This window comes from Eschscholzia californica, unplaced genomic scaffold (genome assembly GCF_041429995.1).
Source record: "Eschscholzia californica isolate CP2 unplaced genomic scaffold, dmEscCali1.0.p SCAF_3, whole genome shotgun sequence".
Lineage (NCBI taxonomy): Eukaryota > Viridiplantae > Streptophyta > Magnoliopsida > Ranunculales > Papaveraceae > Eschscholzia > Eschscholzia californica.
This window is the reverse complement of record NW_028238420.1, coordinates 8,394,749-8,413,528: the sequence shown is the minus strand read 5'-3', so window position 1 is coordinate 8,413,528 and position 18,780 is coordinate 8,394,749. Positions and strand designations below refer to the sequence as shown.

The 18,780-nt window shown below is 35.3% G+C and overlaps 2 protein-coding genes across 8 annotated transcripts; both read right to left on the bottom strand.

The window, feature by feature from the left end:
* Positions 1-1,953: 1,953 nt before the first annotated feature.
* On the bottom strand, positions 1,954-5,464 carry LOC147548170 (lipid phosphate phosphatase 2-like). Its single transcript, XM_086670175.1, has 8 exons — positions 5,192-5,464; positions 3,897-4,121; positions 3,702-3,789; positions 3,508-3,617; positions 3,310-3,403; positions 2,958-3,146; positions 2,805-2,864; positions 1,954-2,286 (listed from the first exon to the last, which is right to left on the bottom strand). The coding sequence occupies exons 2-8, from the start codon at positions 4,116-4,118 to the stop codon at positions 2,159-2,161; spliced, it is 891 nt and encodes a 296-aa protein (XP_086526301.1). The 5' UTR covers positions 4,119-4,121; positions 5,192-5,464; the 3' UTR covers positions 1,954-2,158.
* Positions 5,465-13,379: 7,915 nt separating this feature from the next.
* On the bottom strand, positions 13,380-18,461 carry LOC147548169 (putative lipid phosphate phosphatase 3, chloroplastic). 7 transcript variants are annotated; one of them, XM_086670371.1, is made up of 11 exons: positions 18,330-18,439; positions 17,984-18,186; positions 17,520-17,759; positions 17,159-17,475; positions 16,315-16,536; positions 16,113-16,200; positions 15,919-16,028; positions 15,235-15,325; positions 14,733-14,921; positions 14,574-14,633; positions 13,380-13,801 (listed from the first exon to the last, which is right to left on the bottom strand). In XM_086670371.1, the coding sequence occupies exons 4-11, from the start codon at positions 17,246-17,248 to the stop codon at positions 13,641-13,643; spliced, it is 1,011 nt and encodes a 336-aa protein (XP_086526497.1). In that variant the 5' UTR covers positions 17,249-17,475; positions 17,520-17,759; positions 17,984-18,186; positions 18,330-18,439; the 3' UTR covers positions 13,380-13,640. The 7 variants fall into 7 exon arrangements, with proteins under 7 accessions (XP_086526497.1, XP_086526498.1, XP_086526500.1 ...); XM_086670372.1 differs by lacking the exon at positions 18,330-18,439 and having other exon boundaries at positions 17,159-17,257; positions 17,389-17,451; positions 17,598-18,127; XM_086670374.1 differs by lacking the exons at positions 17,159-17,475; positions 17,520-17,759 and having other exon boundaries at positions 18,134-18,186; positions 18,330-18,461.
* Between the last annotated feature and the right edge of the window lie 319 nt (positions 18,462-18,780).

Sequence of the window (18,780 nt, the reverse complement as noted above, 5' to 3'; positions counted from 1 at the left end):
AAACAGGCATCTAGACAATGGTTTTCCAAATTTTCCTCAGTCCTCTTAGATAAAGGCTTTTCTCAATCCAAAAGTGATTACTCCCTATTCACATATTCTTCGAAATCCACGCAAATATTCGTTCTCGTCTACGTCGACGACATCATCATTACAGGAAATAACGAAGTTGCCATTTCCAAACTCAAGTCCTTCCTTGACCATACATTCTCCCTCAAAGATTTGGGACGATTACAATACTTCCTCGGCATCGAAGTTTCCCGTTCTTCCAAAGGCATATTTCTTGGTCAACGCAAATATGCCCTTGACATTATCAAAGATTCCGGACTCACCGCTTCTCGTCCCTCGGATTTTCCTATGGAACAAAAATTGCGTCTAAGTCCCACTGATGGAGTTCCTTTAAAGGATCCTTCAGTCTACCGTCGACTAATCGGTCGACTCATCTATCTCACCGTTACACGACCCGATATCTCCTATGCGGTAAATAATTTGAGTCAATTTATGCAGACTCCAAGTCAAGTCCACTTAGATGCTGCTCATCGTGTGGTCCGTTATCTCAAAGGTTCCCTTAATAATGGAATTTTTTTATCCGCTGACAGCTCTCTTCACATCACAGGCTACTGTGATTCTGATTGGGCTGGTTGCCCAACTACTCGCCGCTCTACCACCGGCTACTTTACCATGCTTGGTTCAAGTCCATTATCATGGAAATCCAAGAAGCAACATACGGTTGCTAAATCTTCTGCTGAAGCAGAATATTGTGCTCTCGCCTTTCTCACTTGTGAGCTCCAATGGCTCAAATATCTCTTACTCGATTTTGGCATCGACCATTCTAGCCCGATGACAGTTTACTGTGACAATCGGGCGGCCCTCCACATTGCAGACAATCCGGTCTTCCATGAACGCACCAAGCACATCGAAATCGACTGCCACATTGTTCGTGAGAAGATCAAAGATAATATAATTGCCACACGCTTCACATCTTCAGACAATCAGCTTGCCGACATATTCACAAAACCTTTAGGAGCTGACTCATTCAAGACTATTATTGGCAAGTTGGGCATTACTTCGATTACTGCTCCAACTTGAGGGGGAGTATTAGGGGATACCGCCCCAAGTCCACTCGGCCAACCGAGTGGGCTATCTTGTGTACATAATGGAAACTTCCATAATATATATTCCTAGTATCTTTAGTCATAGAAACAATATATTTAGAATAGGAAACCCTATATTCATTGTAAACCCTATATATACTACTTGTGTAAACTTCATTATTCATCAATACAAAGAGAATACAATTGTTAACTGTAACTAACCAACTCTTTGTACTTGATCTCTTCCATCTCTATCTCTCCTCCACGATTTCTCTATCTCTCTCACTCTCGGCTTCCAACCGAGTCAAGCTCTCTCCCTCACTCGATCTCTCTATCTCTCGGCCTCAACCGAGTCGAGCTCTCTCTCTCTCTCACTCGATCTCTCTATCTCTCGGCCTCAACCGAGATCATCGTTGTCAAAGGTTGATACCTCTTCACAGAAGAATAGATTAAAGAAGGTATTATTATAGTCACAGTTTGCATCGGAGGTATGAAAAGAGAATCTCTCTTTTGCCATTTAAGAATAAATATGTCAGTATGACTGAATCTGTATGAGACGTAGGACTAATCAGTAATAGAGATTTTTTTGAGTTTTATATAGGAGATGTTCTTACAGGTTAAGATTGTTATTCGTCCGTCACGAAATCAACTGATTTTTTGTGATAATGATCTAGAAGGTGAGAAAATCATGTTTTGCCCTATAGAACTCACTTTCTAACCTATAAAGATATCTGTAAATGATCCTGGTGATCTGTCACAGCAATGATCTTCATGATATGTTACAGAGATCATTCAGATTTCTGCAACAGATCTTAATTACCTGTCACAAACCACTCTATCCATAAAAATGTGATTACATTACTTTTCTAAAATGACAACTTTCTATTCATTCATTCAATAACCAGATCCTTGATTTGTCTGATAAAAAAAATTCACATGAACAACAAGCACAGAAATCATAATCCTCCTACCAAATGTCTATACAAAAAAAAAAGTGCACTAGAGTTAGAGAAAACATGTTACAGTTTGTGGAATTTTTTACATTAACCCAAATCCAAACTCTGTATTCAAACAATCACTCTGTCAGAGTGAGATGGTTGGCCATTAAGGTAATTGTTCATGGAGGATGAAGGTTGAACAATTGGAGGTGGTGCTGATTCTGCCAACATCTGAAAATATGCATAAGGTCCCCAACCTGCATTTTAGTTAAGGTCAATCACAAACTCAAAAGGTTTTTATATAGTAGTGTTTGGTGCTAAGTTCAGTTTAACTATAAAGAGAAAGGGAAACTTTTTTTTTTCCACGAAAAATGATAACAACTTTGACAACAATAAAAATGAACTGTCGATATCTTGCAGTTCAAAGTAGTTCGGGTGATTATCTTTCATGAGACCTGTGCGCCTATATCTCGACCGTTCATTAACCAAATTGTCAAGCTTGTTGTCATTTTTTGTGGGGAGTACCATCTTCCTGCGTTGTCAATATTATGTACCGACGAGTAAGGCAGTGGTTGTGTTTCTTTTCCTAAGTCAGATCTGAAATCTGACTCGAGATCTGAATTGACTAAAGAATTTCAGAATGATTGTTCTCATCTGACTGATGGTGAGTCGTCCAAATAGCTTGATTTGGGTCCGTTTGATTCGGGCACTTCCAACTCATACGTGTCATGATTTAGACAATGAAAAAAAGACGAGAAAAATGAACACCACCTACCATCTGCGTCATATGGGGGTGGATAGAATTGCAGATAACAAAACGAAGCTACGAACATTCCTGGAAGACAAGGAAAAAAGAAAGAAAAATAAGATACTAATCAGCAACTTGAATCAGATTCGATCCACTATGACTATTATTAGAAGCACAAACCTAGAAGACCTCCAGCAAACACATCTTGCCAATGATGCCAATAGTCATCAACGCGTGAAACTCCTATAAGAGCAGCAACAAGCAACGGAAAGAGAATGGGACAGAGTTTTCCAATATGCCCTCTTCGATCAAATACTCTAACCTTCCCTGCTAAATACCAGGCTAGAAAACCTAGACCTGCAAAAGACCCTGCATAACTTACAAAGAAAAATTAGTTCACGCCGAAATCAAAATAGCGAAACAAGACCATAACTGGTATAGATAAAGAAAATGGCGGCACAATAAGATGACATTATTATGTTTAGAAAAGATAATGCTAAAATATGTTCGGCTATTAATGAGTTCGGCTTACATGAAGTATGGCCACTCGGAAAGCTTTTGTGTCCTTCCTTGATAACTGCCTTATCCCCATTGCAAATAACATTCTTCGTTATCGTATCAAAGACCTATTCACGTCAAGATCCAAATATATGTTGGTCTAAGTTTTGAAGTGCATAAAAAGAATTATGTATTGACTCCAATAAGATTAAAAAGAAATGGAGGAACTTACCCCTGTCCCATTAGGGAAGCAACGCCAAAAAAAATCAGGTCGAGGTCGACCAACAGCATCTTTGATTGCATCAGTTAGAACTGCAGTTATAAGTACCGAAAATAGAAGACCTGACAATAAGTGATTTAGTATTAGTTTTGTTTCCCTTAAACATAAACAACGAAAAAGGTATTTGCATTCGAGTTGATATATACCCAAAATTGCGTGATGCAAATCATATACATCTTTTCTGTAATAATAGAAAACCGCAAAAATTATAAAAGGCAATAAGATTGCCACAATCTGTTAAAAAGAAAGAAAAATTAGATTTCTTCTTATGGTCGGTAATTTGATTTTCAAAGAGATAATGAGAAATAAACATTAATCCAGATCGAAATAATGAAACATACAGGAACAGCCCAAAATGGGACAGTGTTGCTTTTCAATGGGTACTGGAGATCAGACATCATATCCTTTCCAACAAAGCGGTGAAATGGTTCTATAACAATCAATACAACCTCAATCACCATAAGAAGTATAAGTATCAGCCAATCTTGCATATGAAACCTCGCAACTTGAACTCCATGAGACCTTAAAGTATGAGCTCCCAACTGTATTTCCGGCATTTTCATACACTAATAGCAAACAATCTTCACTTAGCATTTGGAATTTTAAGATCACATCATAATTTGGAATACTAAACTTCACAACGCACAGAGACAATAACAAACATGAAACACACTGAGGCATTTGGAGGGTGAGGAAGTTAAGGCATAGAAAATCGACAAAATTTCGTAAAACTAGAAACTTCGTTAATATTAAGTCATTAAGTCAGTTTGTTCGCTTGCGAAAACAAATTAGCAATTGTGGCTTAAGCATATAACAACGCTTCATTCTGAAATGGCACCCAAGTATTTTTCTTATAGATCACCAACACGATAAACATAAAAAGAACGAAACGTTTCAACAAATTTGAAGAAATCAACTTGGTAAATGCTGAGATGACTCATTTCCTTCCAAGAAATTAAGTGCTATACCTCACAACTAGAATCAATCGAGTCAAACCAACAAAAATTAAACTCGTGTTTGTATGTTCTCTAAGTACTAACAGATGAGATTGTAGCCCATGGTTGTCCATTCCCTTTACAAACCGCAAACTTCTTACGTTCCAGTTTTACAGGCAGTAATTTACCTCTAGATTTGTCACATCTAATTTAGTATATGTATAAATGTGTATAAAATATCGGCCTTAACGGGAAAATTGAGCACCTAACAACGCATCTTAACAAACAAGAACTACGAGATCACCCAAAAATGAACATGGAAAGAAATATACTAACAAAAATTTCAGTGAACTTGGTTCAACTACATGAAATTACTCCCAACTACTTAGAAGTACCAAATTCTGACCCCAAATTCTAGAACCATTTATATGCTTTGAATCTGACTATTTAACCAAAAATTAGTAAAAAGAGCGAAAAAATTTAAGTGGGTAACCAAGAAAAAGAACAGAAATCATCAACTCTGACATCATACATTCTTTATTTTAACCCACTAAGCAGTTAAAGAATGTTTCTCAGAAAAATAAAAACTGAAATTGTACAGTTAGAGATGATATTTGGAGAATAAAGAATTCAAAATCATTAATGGGAAGTTTTGAAAGTAAAGAGGAAAAGACTTGAAATAGTGAGGAGAATCAAATTACCTGAAACAAAAAATGGAGATCAAGAAATAAGAGTACTCCAAGAGGAGAGTCTCCAAGTAGAGAGGAGAAAGAGAGAAGAGTGGTGGTGTCTTATCACTGTCCACACTGAGTGGTGGTTATTTGCATTATTACTGGGGCCACGCCTTGTCGCCTGAAGGTTAAAGGAGATGAAACTATTTACTCTCAAGTTCTTTTAGATTACAAACTTTACTTTAATTTTGAATATGAAGAATTGGATGCTTGTGGTGGAGATACTTTAAAAGCCCATTCAATAATAAGTTGGATTCAGATAGTCACCCTTATTATTGTCCAAACATTGTCTTGATTCAATTGGAGTTTTGATTACATAACAGTTTTCCATTTTGAAACGTTTAAAGTTATCGCGAACATAGTTTTTCAGCCGTACAAATTTTTTTCTTGTGTGTGTGAGATTTCAAGACCGAGAAAATACGACATAAGTCAAATCTGCCAGGCAGGAAGCTGATCGCAAAGTTGGGGGCTATTTGGAAAATAACCCTTTTTGTTAAGAGGACACCTCTTGTAAATTTGGTATGAGTCCACCAAATTCACAATTCGGTACGAGTCCACCAAATTCACAATTCGGTACGAGTATACCGAATTCACAAAAACAGGCTACTGGAGTGAATTTCGGTGGACTCGCACCAAATAGTCTTTTGTGAATTCGGTGGCTCGTACCAAACTCACAATGAGGGGCCTTTTAACAAGAATGATGGGCCCCTATAGAATTTCCAATCTTAATACCTTGTCATCCCCTTTGTAAGATATTTGCAACAAGTCTCGCATTTCTTTAGCTATATCTCAACAACTTGACAGAGAAAGAACAATGTCTTTTTATCCTTCATATTGTTATCTCGTGAACATATATTTTGGACTTGAGAGAAAGTTTCATGTGCCACTTGGTCAATTGGTTCTAGATAGAGAGAGTTGCTGTTTGGACCCCCTTCCTATAATTGACTTGCTGTTTGGACCCCTTTTTTTCAGTGTTGCATTTTGGATCCCTTTTGACAGAATATTTTGGGAATATTTCGTCTCTAAAGTTATACTTAAAAAAATTTATATTCTACCGTTACATAATCAATATTGCAGTTTGGGCCCCCTAATTTATTTAACAAAGCCACTTCTCTCAACTTCAAAATTCCAACATCATATACACCAAAATCAATCATAACAAGAAGGATATTTGAGTGAGAGGCCCAAAAAATGGAGGGTAAATAAGCATTACCCCCAGCTCAAAAAAAAAATGAGAACCCAGTCCAAATTGTCAGGACAGCTCACAGTTTTCTGGTTTTTATTTTATTTATCCCTCTTTTACCCCTCCACGGGAAAGTTCTGTGTTTTCTGACAATCTGACGGACGACAGCGAAGCAATTAATTCCCCGTACATGACGTCATGTCAGAGAAACATTCAGATTTTCTGAAAATTCAAAAATGGCGCCATTTTTTGACGAAATTTCAGCCAATTTTTTTGGATCCCTCCCATTATATTTTGTTTCAACTCCTTCTTTCGTCTTATTTATACATCCAAAAGTCTTCTTCATCATTCTTATTTTGTTTTTCACATTTTATCTTCTTCATCTCTTTCAATCTCTAAAAACATAAATTTTCTTTTCTTTCTCTCTCTAAAAGTTTTATGTTCTTATTTTTGGATGTTCATCATTCTTTTTTGTTTCACATTTTATCTTCTTCATCTCTTTCAATCTCTAAAAACATCAATTTTCTGTTCTTACTCTCTCTAAAAGTTTTATGTTCTCATTTTTGGGTGTTCATCATTCTTATTTTGTTTCACATTTTATCTTCTTCATCTCTTTCAATCTCTAAAAACATTAAAGTTTTCTGTCTTTCTCTCTCTAAAAGTTTTATGTTCTTATTTTTCTTCTTCATCACTCTTATTTGTTTCACATTTTATCTTCTTCATCTCTAAAAACATCAAAGTACATAACCAAATGTCCAGTGCACAGAACCATTTCCGGTACAGAAGAAAATTCCCAGTTCCAAAGTGTCCAGTACTAAACCAAATGGCCAGTACATAGAACAATTCCCGGTGCACAAGAAAATTCCCCAGCATAAAAATGTCTAGTACATAACCAAATGGCGAGTACACAGAATAATTCCCGGTACACAAGAAAATTCCCACTACAAAAATTTCTAGTACATAACCAAATGGCTTGTACACAGAACAATTCCCGGCACACAAGAAAATTCCCAGTACAAAAATGTGTAGTACATATCTAAAAAATGACCAGTACACTAAATAGTTTCCGATACACAAGAAAATTTCTTTATACAAATCAATGAAATACTACCAAAAATGAAGAAATTTGTTGAGATTGGAAAGAGATTAGAAATAAATCTGGAAAAAAAGAACGAAATTTGTTGAGATTGGAGAGAGAAATATGTGTGGGAGAAAATAAAAAAGAAATAAGAAATAAATCTGGAAAAAAGAACGAAAATGGCAAGTTGGTAAATTTTGTAATGGCAATTCTGTAATTTCGTGGAAAGTACAAGGTTTAATGTCAGGTGCGTCAGACTATTTTTCAAAAAAATTCGCATTTCCCGGGAATTTTTCGGTGGCAATTTTGTGAATTTATGGAAAGTACACAGTGATGGGAGGCGTGTCAGATTATTTGTCAGAAATTTTCGAGTTTCCTAGGAATTTTTCGATGGTCGTTTCGTAAATTTCAAAAATAAGAAGGGTGTTTTCCACCCCTAGCCTGACTTTTTGGACCTGCCCCTCATTCTTTATCTGCAGTGGGCCTGATACATATTGTTGGGCTGATTTTGGGCCTTTTGCCCAACCTGTCCTAGTCGATATCCGAACATGATCCTCTCTTTATTCTAAAATTCATACTAGAATTTCATCTCAATGGACTATTTTATGGATAATTAGAGCAATTTACTCAATAACTTAATCTTCTCTCTTCTTTCAACTTCTGCTGAGATTTATATTGTTGCTTTAATCTGCACTCATAAAGAAATCTCATTCAAAAATGTCACGAAAGTTGTTCCTGAGGTTTGGAAAAGATTGATTGTCACTTTCTTATGGATTTTCTTCATTGGGATTATTTACTCCATAATCACATCTGAGTTTCCAGATTTACTCAGCCATTATAATTTTTGGATCAAGTGGTGAAAGATCAAATTCTACAACTATGTTCTTGATTGTTGTTGGAGTCCTCGTATTTCCTTACTTGCTTGGGTTGATCTATATATGTATAGTTTGGAACTTAGCTTGTGCAATCTCAGTTTTGGAAAAGAATTATGTGCTCAAGGCACTGAAGACAATTAAGAACTTGATTAAGGGTGAGGTATGGGATTCTTCTGCCATTTTTGTCAAGGTCGGGGATCTGTTTTCTTGGGTTATTAGTAGTTTTTGGTCTAGTGGTTGTTAATGGGGAATCAGTGAAGTTGGTGGGGAAGTGTTTTAAGGGATTTTTCTGTTACTTTTTCCTGGAAATTTTGCTTATTTCTTTCACTTAGTGACCCGAAATTGTTGTATACTGTCTGTAAATTCCGAGTGTTTAAAGATCACCGAAAAAGAATAGAAACAAATAGATAGGAGATGTAGTCGGGCTGCATTAACGACAATAGAAATGGAATAATTTTTTAAAAGCTGAAAAACGGAAGACTGGGGCCCCAAACAGCAAGTCAAATATAAGAAAAGGGGTTCCAACAGCAAATCTCCGTGGTAATAGAGTAGAGGGTAATATAGTATTTTCCCTATCATGTTGTTATGTTTAACACTTTTTTGAAAATGGGAGTCCAAAGTGCAACATGGAAAAAGGGGGTCCAAAACGCAAGTCAATTATAAGAAAGGAGGTTCAAACAACAAATCTCCCTTCTAGATATCCAAATGCGACAAGCTCCCAAATTTCTTAGAAGCTAAATAATTCTTTCATTCACCATTGAAAAAAAAAATCGAAAAAATCACGGAAAATGAAGTTTGATTGACCCGTTCGTTTTTGCAACTAGGTTAATTATCACAAAAAAAATGTCGAAAACTAAAAGTACATGATAAAAGAAAATATAATTTACACACGCAAAAGGATAATGAAGAAGACTAAATACTTGAATTGGTGCGTCTATAGGCGCCTCCTGTCTTGTAGGTGCACCCTTACGACCCAGGAGGCGGCCCCCTAAGCATCCCCCCTCTTCTTCTCTTATTCGGTTGTTCTTCTTTCTCACTCTACTTTATTCTAAAATCGGAGATTCCAATGGTGATTTCTCAATTGTATTATTGTGTTTTCCTAAGCCATCAACCACCTTAATTTCTATTGGAATTATAGGTTTAATTTCTTCTTCTCCAAATCTTGATTTCAAGTCTTTTATCCATTCTGACAATTCTCACCTAAAACTGATGAAGTTATTAGTTCTTCAACAAATAAAACTTCATTTTTCTGTATTTTCTTGATCCATGAAACGAAGAATCCTAACCATTATCAAATGATATTTTTGATTTTTCAATCTTTTGAATATATAAAAGAAAGAACCCTAACCATGAAACAAAGAACCTTAACCATGAAAGGAAGAACTCTAACTATTAAATGAAATGAAGGACCCTAACCATTATCAAATGGTATTTTTGACTTTTTTATGTTTTGAACCCATGAAATGAAGACCCCTTACCATGAAAACGAAGGTTGGGAATGTGACGACTCTCCCAGTCCAAAACTTGAAATTCGGTCTCGGACTAGGCCAACCCGAAATCTAAAAGTAGGTCGCGAACTGGGCCAGCCCGAGAAGAGACAGACTGCCCATTCCGAGAGGTCCGAAGCAATGCACTGGGACTTGGACTGGCCAGCCCGAGCGGAGGCGCCTACAGTTGTCGGGAGTTGACTGTGGCCAAATACTTTTGGGAGGCCCCTATAACAAATTTGGGAGGCGCCTATAGACACACTTTACTTTTTTTTTTTTGATAAAGTAGACACACTTTACTTGAATTTGTTTACTTCACTTGACTTGAAATTAAACTACAAATTGGGGTCTATTTATGAGCCAAATTTTTAACACACTAGCTATAACCCTACTGTTAGAAATGAAACACTAATCTTTTATTCAACTCAAATCCATGAGATTACAACTAATGAGGTATTTATAGACCTTATAGAGAGAGAGAGAGTTAGAGCATAACTAACTCCTAACAAACTAGTAACAACCATTGTCTTATCAACTAACTTCATAACAAACTTTAGGAATGTTTGTTATTATTCTATAGGCACCATTAGTTGTCTTTAACTTTGTTCTTAGTAACACCTTGGTTACACTTGCTTACACCATCATTACACTCAAGTGTATATACTCTAACACAGACTAACATGATCGTTACTAACTTAGTCATGAACTCCGTAAAAGAAAATAACTTACCACTAAATCGACCTACTAATTACTTAATTAATCCACTCATCAAATTTGAGTTTTCATAAATTTGACAGTAGGTTGAATGGTAAATGTCAAATGGCTTCCCTATATATTGCTTCTTGTTTGTTGTAAAACATATTTATCTTTTTTTCCACTATTACCTTATTCTCAATGTTACAATCAGATTTTACACGGGTAAAACATGAGTTTTTGCTGAAATCGACATTTTTCCAACAACTTATTTTGTCGGGGAAAATAATGATTAAGAGTATTTGTAAATTTCGAGACAACTCCTCTGAATTGTGGTAATATGAAGTCGGAGTCGGAAAAGTAAATGAAGCAACAAAAATTTATTTTAGCAACATGAAGGACCTTATCTTTGTTAAAATTCTAATTTCAACTTTTCTTCACCAACCACCATAAATACAACTTTTGGCTTTTGAGTCACACATAACTCATTTTCAGTCACACATAACTCATTTTCTTTCATCAAAATTATGATTCTTTTCTCTATTGAGTAATACAAAACTCCTTATCTTTTATGTATCTAATCTCTTGTGAAGAAAAATTTACATTTATGTAGCTCAAGAGACGACTACTGGTCGAACCTCTGTTTGGAACAGAAGAAAAAATAGATTGTCGATGGAATAATACAGAAACCCACCAGGAGAGTGAGTAACAAATGATCCGAAACTCTTTCCCACTATGCAGTGCCACGCTGGACCGTATAATGAATCGAACTCCTATTTAAAAAAAAAAGGCGAACCCATAGTTTAGTTTCTCTAAACTTCATATTTGAAGTCTGACTCTTGAAGTTCGACTTGCCTTAAACTAAATTACAATTTTATTTCCAAACAAGTAAGACGTTATTAATTTAGATTTTGGAATTCAAGAAAAAAAAAAGTAAATAAATTACCTTCTTGATGGCAAGAGCAATTTGGGTAGGTCTAAGTTTGGGTTGAGAATTGGTATCAAGAAGTGAGTTGGTTAACCGGAAAGCTCTCTCTTGCATTGATACAGGCATATTAACCGATCTTACCCTAACATTTAGATCAACAGCTATTGCTGCTAACTTCATCAACTCTGTTTTGGTTGTTTGTTTGATTCTTAATCTACCTTCAGATGAACATCCATTCTTCTCTTTCTTCTTTTCTGTAATCTTCTCAACCCTTTCATTCTCTTCTGATTTTTCTTCCATTTAGAGACAGAAAGCAGAGAGAGAGAGAGAAAGAATGGAGCAGAAATGTTTGAAGATAGACTGGGGGTTTTATTGACTTCTATTTTTTTTTTTTATGAAAGTGGGGTTTTATTGACTTATAATTAAGGAAGGGATGGCTACTTGGTGGGGCACAATAGTGTGGAAAATGAGAAAAGTACGACAAAGAAATTTATTCTAGAACTGATTATGGAGTAGTTGTGGTCAAACCAAGTGTTAAAAGCACGGTTTTCTTTTGTTTTTTTTTTTGGTGAATTTGAATGGCATTGATGAATAACAGGGGAGGAATTTTTGAAACCCACATATTCTAATTTCCCTTAGCTTTAAATTTGTTCAACAACAATTCCTAAAATTCAACAATCTCTCAAAAATCTAGGATGGCAAAATTTTTAAGTGGGCCTTATACCGAAGATGTTTTAAGTGGGGATTATAATGTTTATACAAATTCATGATGTATTGGACATTATATTCACAACGTATCAATGTCATTGAAATCTAACGACTTTAGAGTCCAATCTCAAAAAAAAAACATACAATCTCTCAAATGTGGTAGGATTTTAGTGAAATGGAACTTTATTCTCCATAAAATGTATAAGAAAGTTTAGGAATTCGAAACACTTCAAGCAATACAAAAATAAATGGGGAACTTTTTACGACTTTCGACTCGCGGTGTGAGTTTTAAAGTGTAAATATAGGATAAATCTCCGCGCAGCTACGTAATATCGTAGGTTCCTAACAAAACTACTAATTTGTAGTTTTAGTAGGAGGAAATTACGTCATTTGTAGTTAGAAATGCATACATCGTAAATTGACAATTTCCATTAAGGCGAAGTTTGGAAATTTTGGGTGTGGGTAGAAAAAGTTGCAGCCATGGTTTCTTTTTCGCTCCACTACAAAATTTGTTTGCATCTTAAGGAATTAATAAGCTCTAAGTTGTTGAGTTTGAATTTTCTACATTTTCCATGGACCACACCTATCCCTTTTATGACTTTGGTGCTTGTAGTCTGGTTGGTACTATTCTCCAATACCCATCCCTTTTATGACTTTGGTACTTGTAGTTTGGTTGTTTGGTCGGTACTAGTCTCCAACATCTTAATTTTGTTTTCCACAATATATATATCAATTGTGATGCTCTGCTTGGCTAATATCATGACCCGAGGGGATTTTTCTCCGAAAAACCCCGTCCAAGATATTGGCTGTGTAGCAATATATCAATGAACGGATGTTTTCATTTTGGTTAAAAATGACAAAATACCTAGATGTGAACACGTGGGTCTGATAAAATTTTAGAGTTGGGATGTTCTTTAGATATTCATTTTAGCTTCTTCTGTTCCAAGGAAAGATGGCCAACCAAACGAGAATCTACGTCTAATGTGCCTCACTTTCTGAATATGGTGCCACCGTAAGCCCTGAATGGTGAAGTCCTCTCCCGAGGTCATCTCGTAGTTCCTATCAGATGGAGACAATGGGATGGGTCCATGGACATTCCTTCCTTACGTCGTGTTCGGGTTCAAATACATTCCTATTCATAGTTAATTCATGAGGGAAAACTACATAGGTTCACAATTCCAAAAAAATATAAATTTTTACTTCATATGTGAAAAATAATAAGTGAGACTATATCTCCAATCAGATTAAAAAAATATATCAACTCGATTTTGTAGTTTTTCTCACAAACACTTGCAAAAAGAAAAAGAGAGAAACTACACATAGAAATGCTTCCTAAAGATTAAGAATTCGTCACTATTTTCGTCTTGGACAAATGAGTATTGAATGAAACAATAGTGTACAAAAGAAGAATGGAAGAGTGAAGTTAATAATACAAAAGGAGGAGGTTAAGAATAAAAATGTAGACGATTACCTCCTACCAGATTCGATTTCATCCAAGATAGTATCATTTGGTTCAACTAAGGCTAGATGTTGATGTTCGTGTTGTTCCAATTCTGTCACTTGCTCACCGTTTACCTGTCCACTACGCGATTCTTCCAACATACTGAAATACGCATAAGGTCCCCAACCTACATATCGGGAAAAAGAAGTTCAGAAATAAAGTTATGTTTTCTTAATTAAGATTGACAGCAGAAAGTTGTGTTATTAGTATTTGAAAATAAAAACGTGGTAAAATGCTAATTATGATATTTCTTAAGAAGCGAACTAGCCTTAATTTATTATACAAAAGTAGTATTTTATCAATGGAGTTCACAACACATTAGCTGATAACGTTCGAAGACAGGGTATTTCATGGAAAACCAAATCCAATGGCTAAAGACATGACGTTATGTTGTTGACAGATTCATGTTTAGGGGAAACTGGTTTTGTAATCACTAATCTCAGGTAGTTTTTCTTTTTTCTCATTAAGTCAAACCTGAAATCTGGCTCGAGGTCTGAATTGACTCCAGTTAAATTTCAGCTGTTTTTGTGTGACTCGTGATGTCAGACTAGTCTAAAAGGCTAGTTGGGCTGTTGGGTTCATTTTATTCAGACGATTCAGATTTAGACAAGTCAGATTCAACTAATGAGAAAAGGCAAACACCGCGTAGATCTATACACTTTTTCTTGATATTACTCTCATACCTTCTTAAAATATTTGCTACCCAATGTAGCAGATAAAGAACCCTAAAACCGCATCACAAAATCAGGACACCGTAAAACCACAATGAATTTGTTGTTCCCGAGATATATAAAATAGTGCCTCTAATTCAAGGCGAATGGCAAAATGATACTTGCATCATGTTACAGAATGAGAAAAACATGGTAGTGGATAAAAATGTAAATGATTAACATTGTTACCTTCATTATGATATGGGGGTGCAAAAAACTGCAGGTAGCAAATTGTAGATACTACAAGACCTGAGGAGATGAATTCCAAAAGTAGTAAAATCAGGAATAAGAGAAAGTATATCTTTGAACTTTCCGGTAACACTAAATGATAGTCATAATGCCACTAACCTAGGAGACCTCCAGCAAATACATCCTGCCAGTGGTGCCAATAGTCATCCACTCGAGAAACACCAACAAGAGCTGCTACTAGTAGAGGGAGAATAATAATGCATAGTTTTGCCACGTGACCCTTACGATCAAAAGCCCTTAGTTTTCCTGCTAAGTACAACGAAAGGAAACCAAGTCCCGCAAACGACCCTGAACAATGAATCCCAAGTATTAGTAAATTATAAGGATTTAGGACACTTATCCTCATAATCTATGCGAATGCATTCTAGAAGTGAAAAGAGAAGTCAGATTCACATGTTGAAGTCTCATTTTAGTTTTGAAATATTATCTAATCTTGAAACCAGCAATAACTTGTATCTCTGATTTAAAACACTGATTTCACTACTCAAGATATGACGCAAAGTACTTGTGCAAGAGCCTAAGCAGATGAAGAAACACTATTTTTTTTCCTGAAATGGCGGAATGGATCTATGGAAGAATGTAAGCAGAAAAGAATAATTACATGAAGTATGTCCACTTGGGAAACTCTTATGTCCTTCCTTAATCACACTAGCTTCTCCATGACAAATAACATCTCCGAGTTGATCATAAAACTGAAAAAGAATGAAGGAATCTGAATCAAGTGCGGCATATAATATAATATATACCTAAAAAGATCTCATTGCAAATGACTGTCATGAGATGATCGTTTAGTTCTGCTGATGTTTTCACTCATGATCGTAATAATTCTTACAGAAAACTAGCAGAATTCAACTATTAGCTATTAAAGTAACCTCCCCAAAACTATTTAGTGAAAAGAAATCATTTTTTTAACAGTACTAAACATTTAAAAGAAAAATCATATTTTAAAATGTACTTCTGAGTTCTGTCACAGCAAAACCACACAACCTACTGACTTTACAAAGGAAAGATAGAAAAAATAAAATTTAGAAGGGCATATACTAAATGAGTTGCATTAACATCAACAGTTGAAGCATCAACTTGTAATAGTTTGACTGAAAGGGTAAGTACATGATTCATTTCAGAAGACACATGAGTGCACATTAATGCTATAGTTTTACTTCATCTGAAAACTGTAAATTGATTATAAACTATTTCACAAACACATAACTGCAAATTGCAAAATGCAAATAGACACATGTAAAAAAAGAGTTCAGTAATAACTTATTTGGACAGAGAAGCATACATCCTTTCCATCGGGAAAACAGCGCCAGAAGAAATCTGGTCGAGGTCGACCAACTGCGTTTTTTATTGAATCCGTAAGAACTCCAGTTATCAGCACCGAGTATAACAGCCCTGATCTCACAAATAGCATGGCATCCATATCAAAAACTAAAATACGAAGAGAAAAATGTTTCAGCAAGGAGATGAGAGGATCACCTAGTATGGCATGATGCAGATCGTAAACGTCTCTCCTTCGATAATAGACGATATTAAAGATGAGAACTGGCAATACCACCGCATAGAGCTGGCTAACATAAAGAGGAGACTCATTAATTGCAAATTTCTTAAATGGATCAATGCAGGCTGAGTCTAGAATACAAAGTACTTAATGCGAAAAGCGTATTATGGTGAAACTTACAGGAACAGCCCATATAGGAACTGTGTTGTCTTTAAGAGGATATTTCAGATCGGTCATCATATCCTTTCCCACAAAGCGATAGAATGGATGAGTGACATTCAATACGATCTCTATAACAACGAGAAGCAAAAATATAAGCCAGTCATGCATGTGCTTTCTTGCGATATGGACTCCATGTGATTTTATTGTGTGCTGTCCCAGCTGAACCTCCCTCATCTTCACCTGTTAGAAAGCAGATGAAATCAAAAGGTACAATAGTATTGAATAGTATTATTAACATTTGATGGCGAATAATCCACAAAATCCTTATTGCATCATACGATGAATAAACAAAGAGAATTGAAACACGTTCGTGAAGGTTTCAATTGGCACTACAGAAGACTACCTGACTTTCACTATAAAATTAAATATTAATCACCATTTACTTTAGACCACCGAAATCATGAACAACCAAACCAAAACAAAGAAACAAAAATTATCATTTACAAATATGTGACACTGAAGTAGTAAATTACCACTAGCGAAGACAGTGATCTAATAGGCATTCGTGATATACAGTGCACCAGTGTTACATAGGGCCGCCGCAGAAAAGTAAACTGTCTAATAGCCCTTGTAAACACGCAGCATTGAAGATTTTAAAGTAGGCCAATGAATTTATATCCAGTGTCAATTATATACTCTGTACATGCATTAATAACATATTGTAATATTGGTGATGCCATGTTTAAGGGTTAAATTATTTATTTAAACCAATTCTCTCAACATTTTCGTAATACTACTTGGCCATTCTAAATTTAAAAACATGTTGAAAGAATTTTACTCCCCCATCACCAATTCCTCTTACATATTGGTTAAGTAAAGGTGTATTCATGACGGTTAATGCTCTATGTGCTTTCAGACTTAGGTCTCGGACGTTAAGCCACTGAAGCAGCATCCCCTATTCCTTCACATTTACAAATGTTGGTCAGAGAACCAGAAAGTTAAAATTCATCAAGAGAGCTTGTTGAATAAACGCAAAGGAACTGGAGAAGCATTCTTGTATAATCTTATTAGAGTATAGAACAATCGATGAACCTCAACAATGAGAAATCACATAAGTTTTCCATGTTCAGTTTCAGCTTTCAGGAATTGACCAACCTTCCATAAGTTTCAAAAACATTCCTTGTTAGCTCGTCTAGCAACTAAAAACCATTGAAAACAATCACTGTAAAACAAATTTATGTTCTTTTATTGAAAAAAAATTTATTGAATTAAATCAACTTCACCTTAGTCCATCAAATTACCTAATTAGTTCGAAGATAGATTTCTCTACCCTAGCTATATCTTCCTATTTCGAATCAAACTCTGTGGGAAGGAAACAAATTCAAGTCAATGCTTCAAGGGTAGAAGTTATAGCCTTGCTCATTAGCATTATCAGAAGAAACCTAGATCCATTATAAGTTTGACTATCAAGTTCAAACACCATTTCTGGTTTAAAACAAAATGATGATACAACTCTCCATCATCCAAAAACTTATTCAGGACTGCTTATTTTCTTAATATCTTATCCCAACAAATCAGAGGTTTTCCACATACATGAGAATTAAATCCACGAAAAAATGCAACTAGAAGAACAAAAATAGTCATCTGAAATGAAATTCAACTAGGTCAGAATACTAATTCCATTAACATTAGTTATCTTCCAAGATCAATTATCTAAAAATGTATATATATCAAAGGAAACCCAGAAAAAAATCACAAGAACGAAAAAGAGATTCGTTCAAATCATAAGAAAATGCAATTAACCTAAACCTAATCTGAAAAAGAAATCCTCACAAACCTGATGCTAAGAATATACCTCAAATTCCAGCAACTAAGATGGCCAATCTCAATCTACGAAAAAGTTAGGTCAATAAACCGGCAACTTTAGAGAAGGAAAGAGAAAAGCTTAAACTAGAATGATTGAAAGGAGATATAAGAGTAGTATCATCAAACAAAAGAGAGAAAGTAGAGAGAGAAAGTAAATAAACGATCACCAGAAAGATTTGAAAGAACTGATTTAGTAATACTAAAAAGGTTCTTCTGAAATGCTGAAGGAGTCGAATTGGAAAAATTACTTTTGAATTCTTCTGTTTGTTGTTTTTTTTTTTGTCAAAGAAATTGAGAACGACAGGTGGAATGAATCTTCTATTCGTATCGTGCGATGGAAATTAGTGGGTCCAGATAAAAAGAAAGACTTTTCCATAATGAACGGTTTAGATATCAAGATCGAACTGGTAAACTACTTAAGTTTGGATACATCATTTGTACTGAATCACTAACACACGTTTCAAATTTCTCCATCCCTGTTGTTGGAGACATGTGGTAGGACCGCGTGAAAAATATAATTCTGTCTCAATTATTTATAACATGAATAATACTAGGTGGAAACTATCTTCACCAACCAGCTAGTTCAACAAAAAAAAAAATAAAAAAAAAATTCTTCAC

What these genes read in the sequence shown, in the direction of transcription:
- LOC147548169 (XM_086670371.1), bottom strand. Translation starts at nt 17,248, where the DNA reads ATGCTGCTTCAGTGGCTTAACGTCCGAGACCTAAGTCTGAAAGCACAT. An exon ending in GTTTTCCCGATGGAAAGGAT is followed by an intron (nt 15,326 to 15,918) that starts GTATGCTTCTCT and finishes ATTCTTTTTCAG; the next exon opens with TTTTATGATCAACTCGGAGA. An exon ending in ATTTGCTGGAGGTCTCCTAG is followed by an intron (nt 14,634 to 14,732) that starts GTTAGTGGCATT and finishes TCATCTCCTCAG; the next exon opens with GTCTTGTAGTATCTACAATT.
- LOC147548170 (XM_086670175.1), bottom strand. Translation starts at nt 4,118, where the DNA reads ATGAAAATGCCGGAAATACAGTTGGGAGCTCATACTTTAAGGTCTCAT. An exon ending in GCTTCCCTAATGGGACAGGG is followed by an intron (nt 3,404 to 3,507) that starts GTAAGTTCCTCC and finishes TGACGTGAATAG; the next exon opens with GTCTTTGATACGATAACGAA. An exon ending in TCCGAGTGGCCATACTTCAT is followed by an intron (nt 3,147 to 3,309) that starts GTAAGCCGAACT and finishes TAAGTTATGCAG; the next exon opens with GGTCTTTTGCAGGTCTAGGT.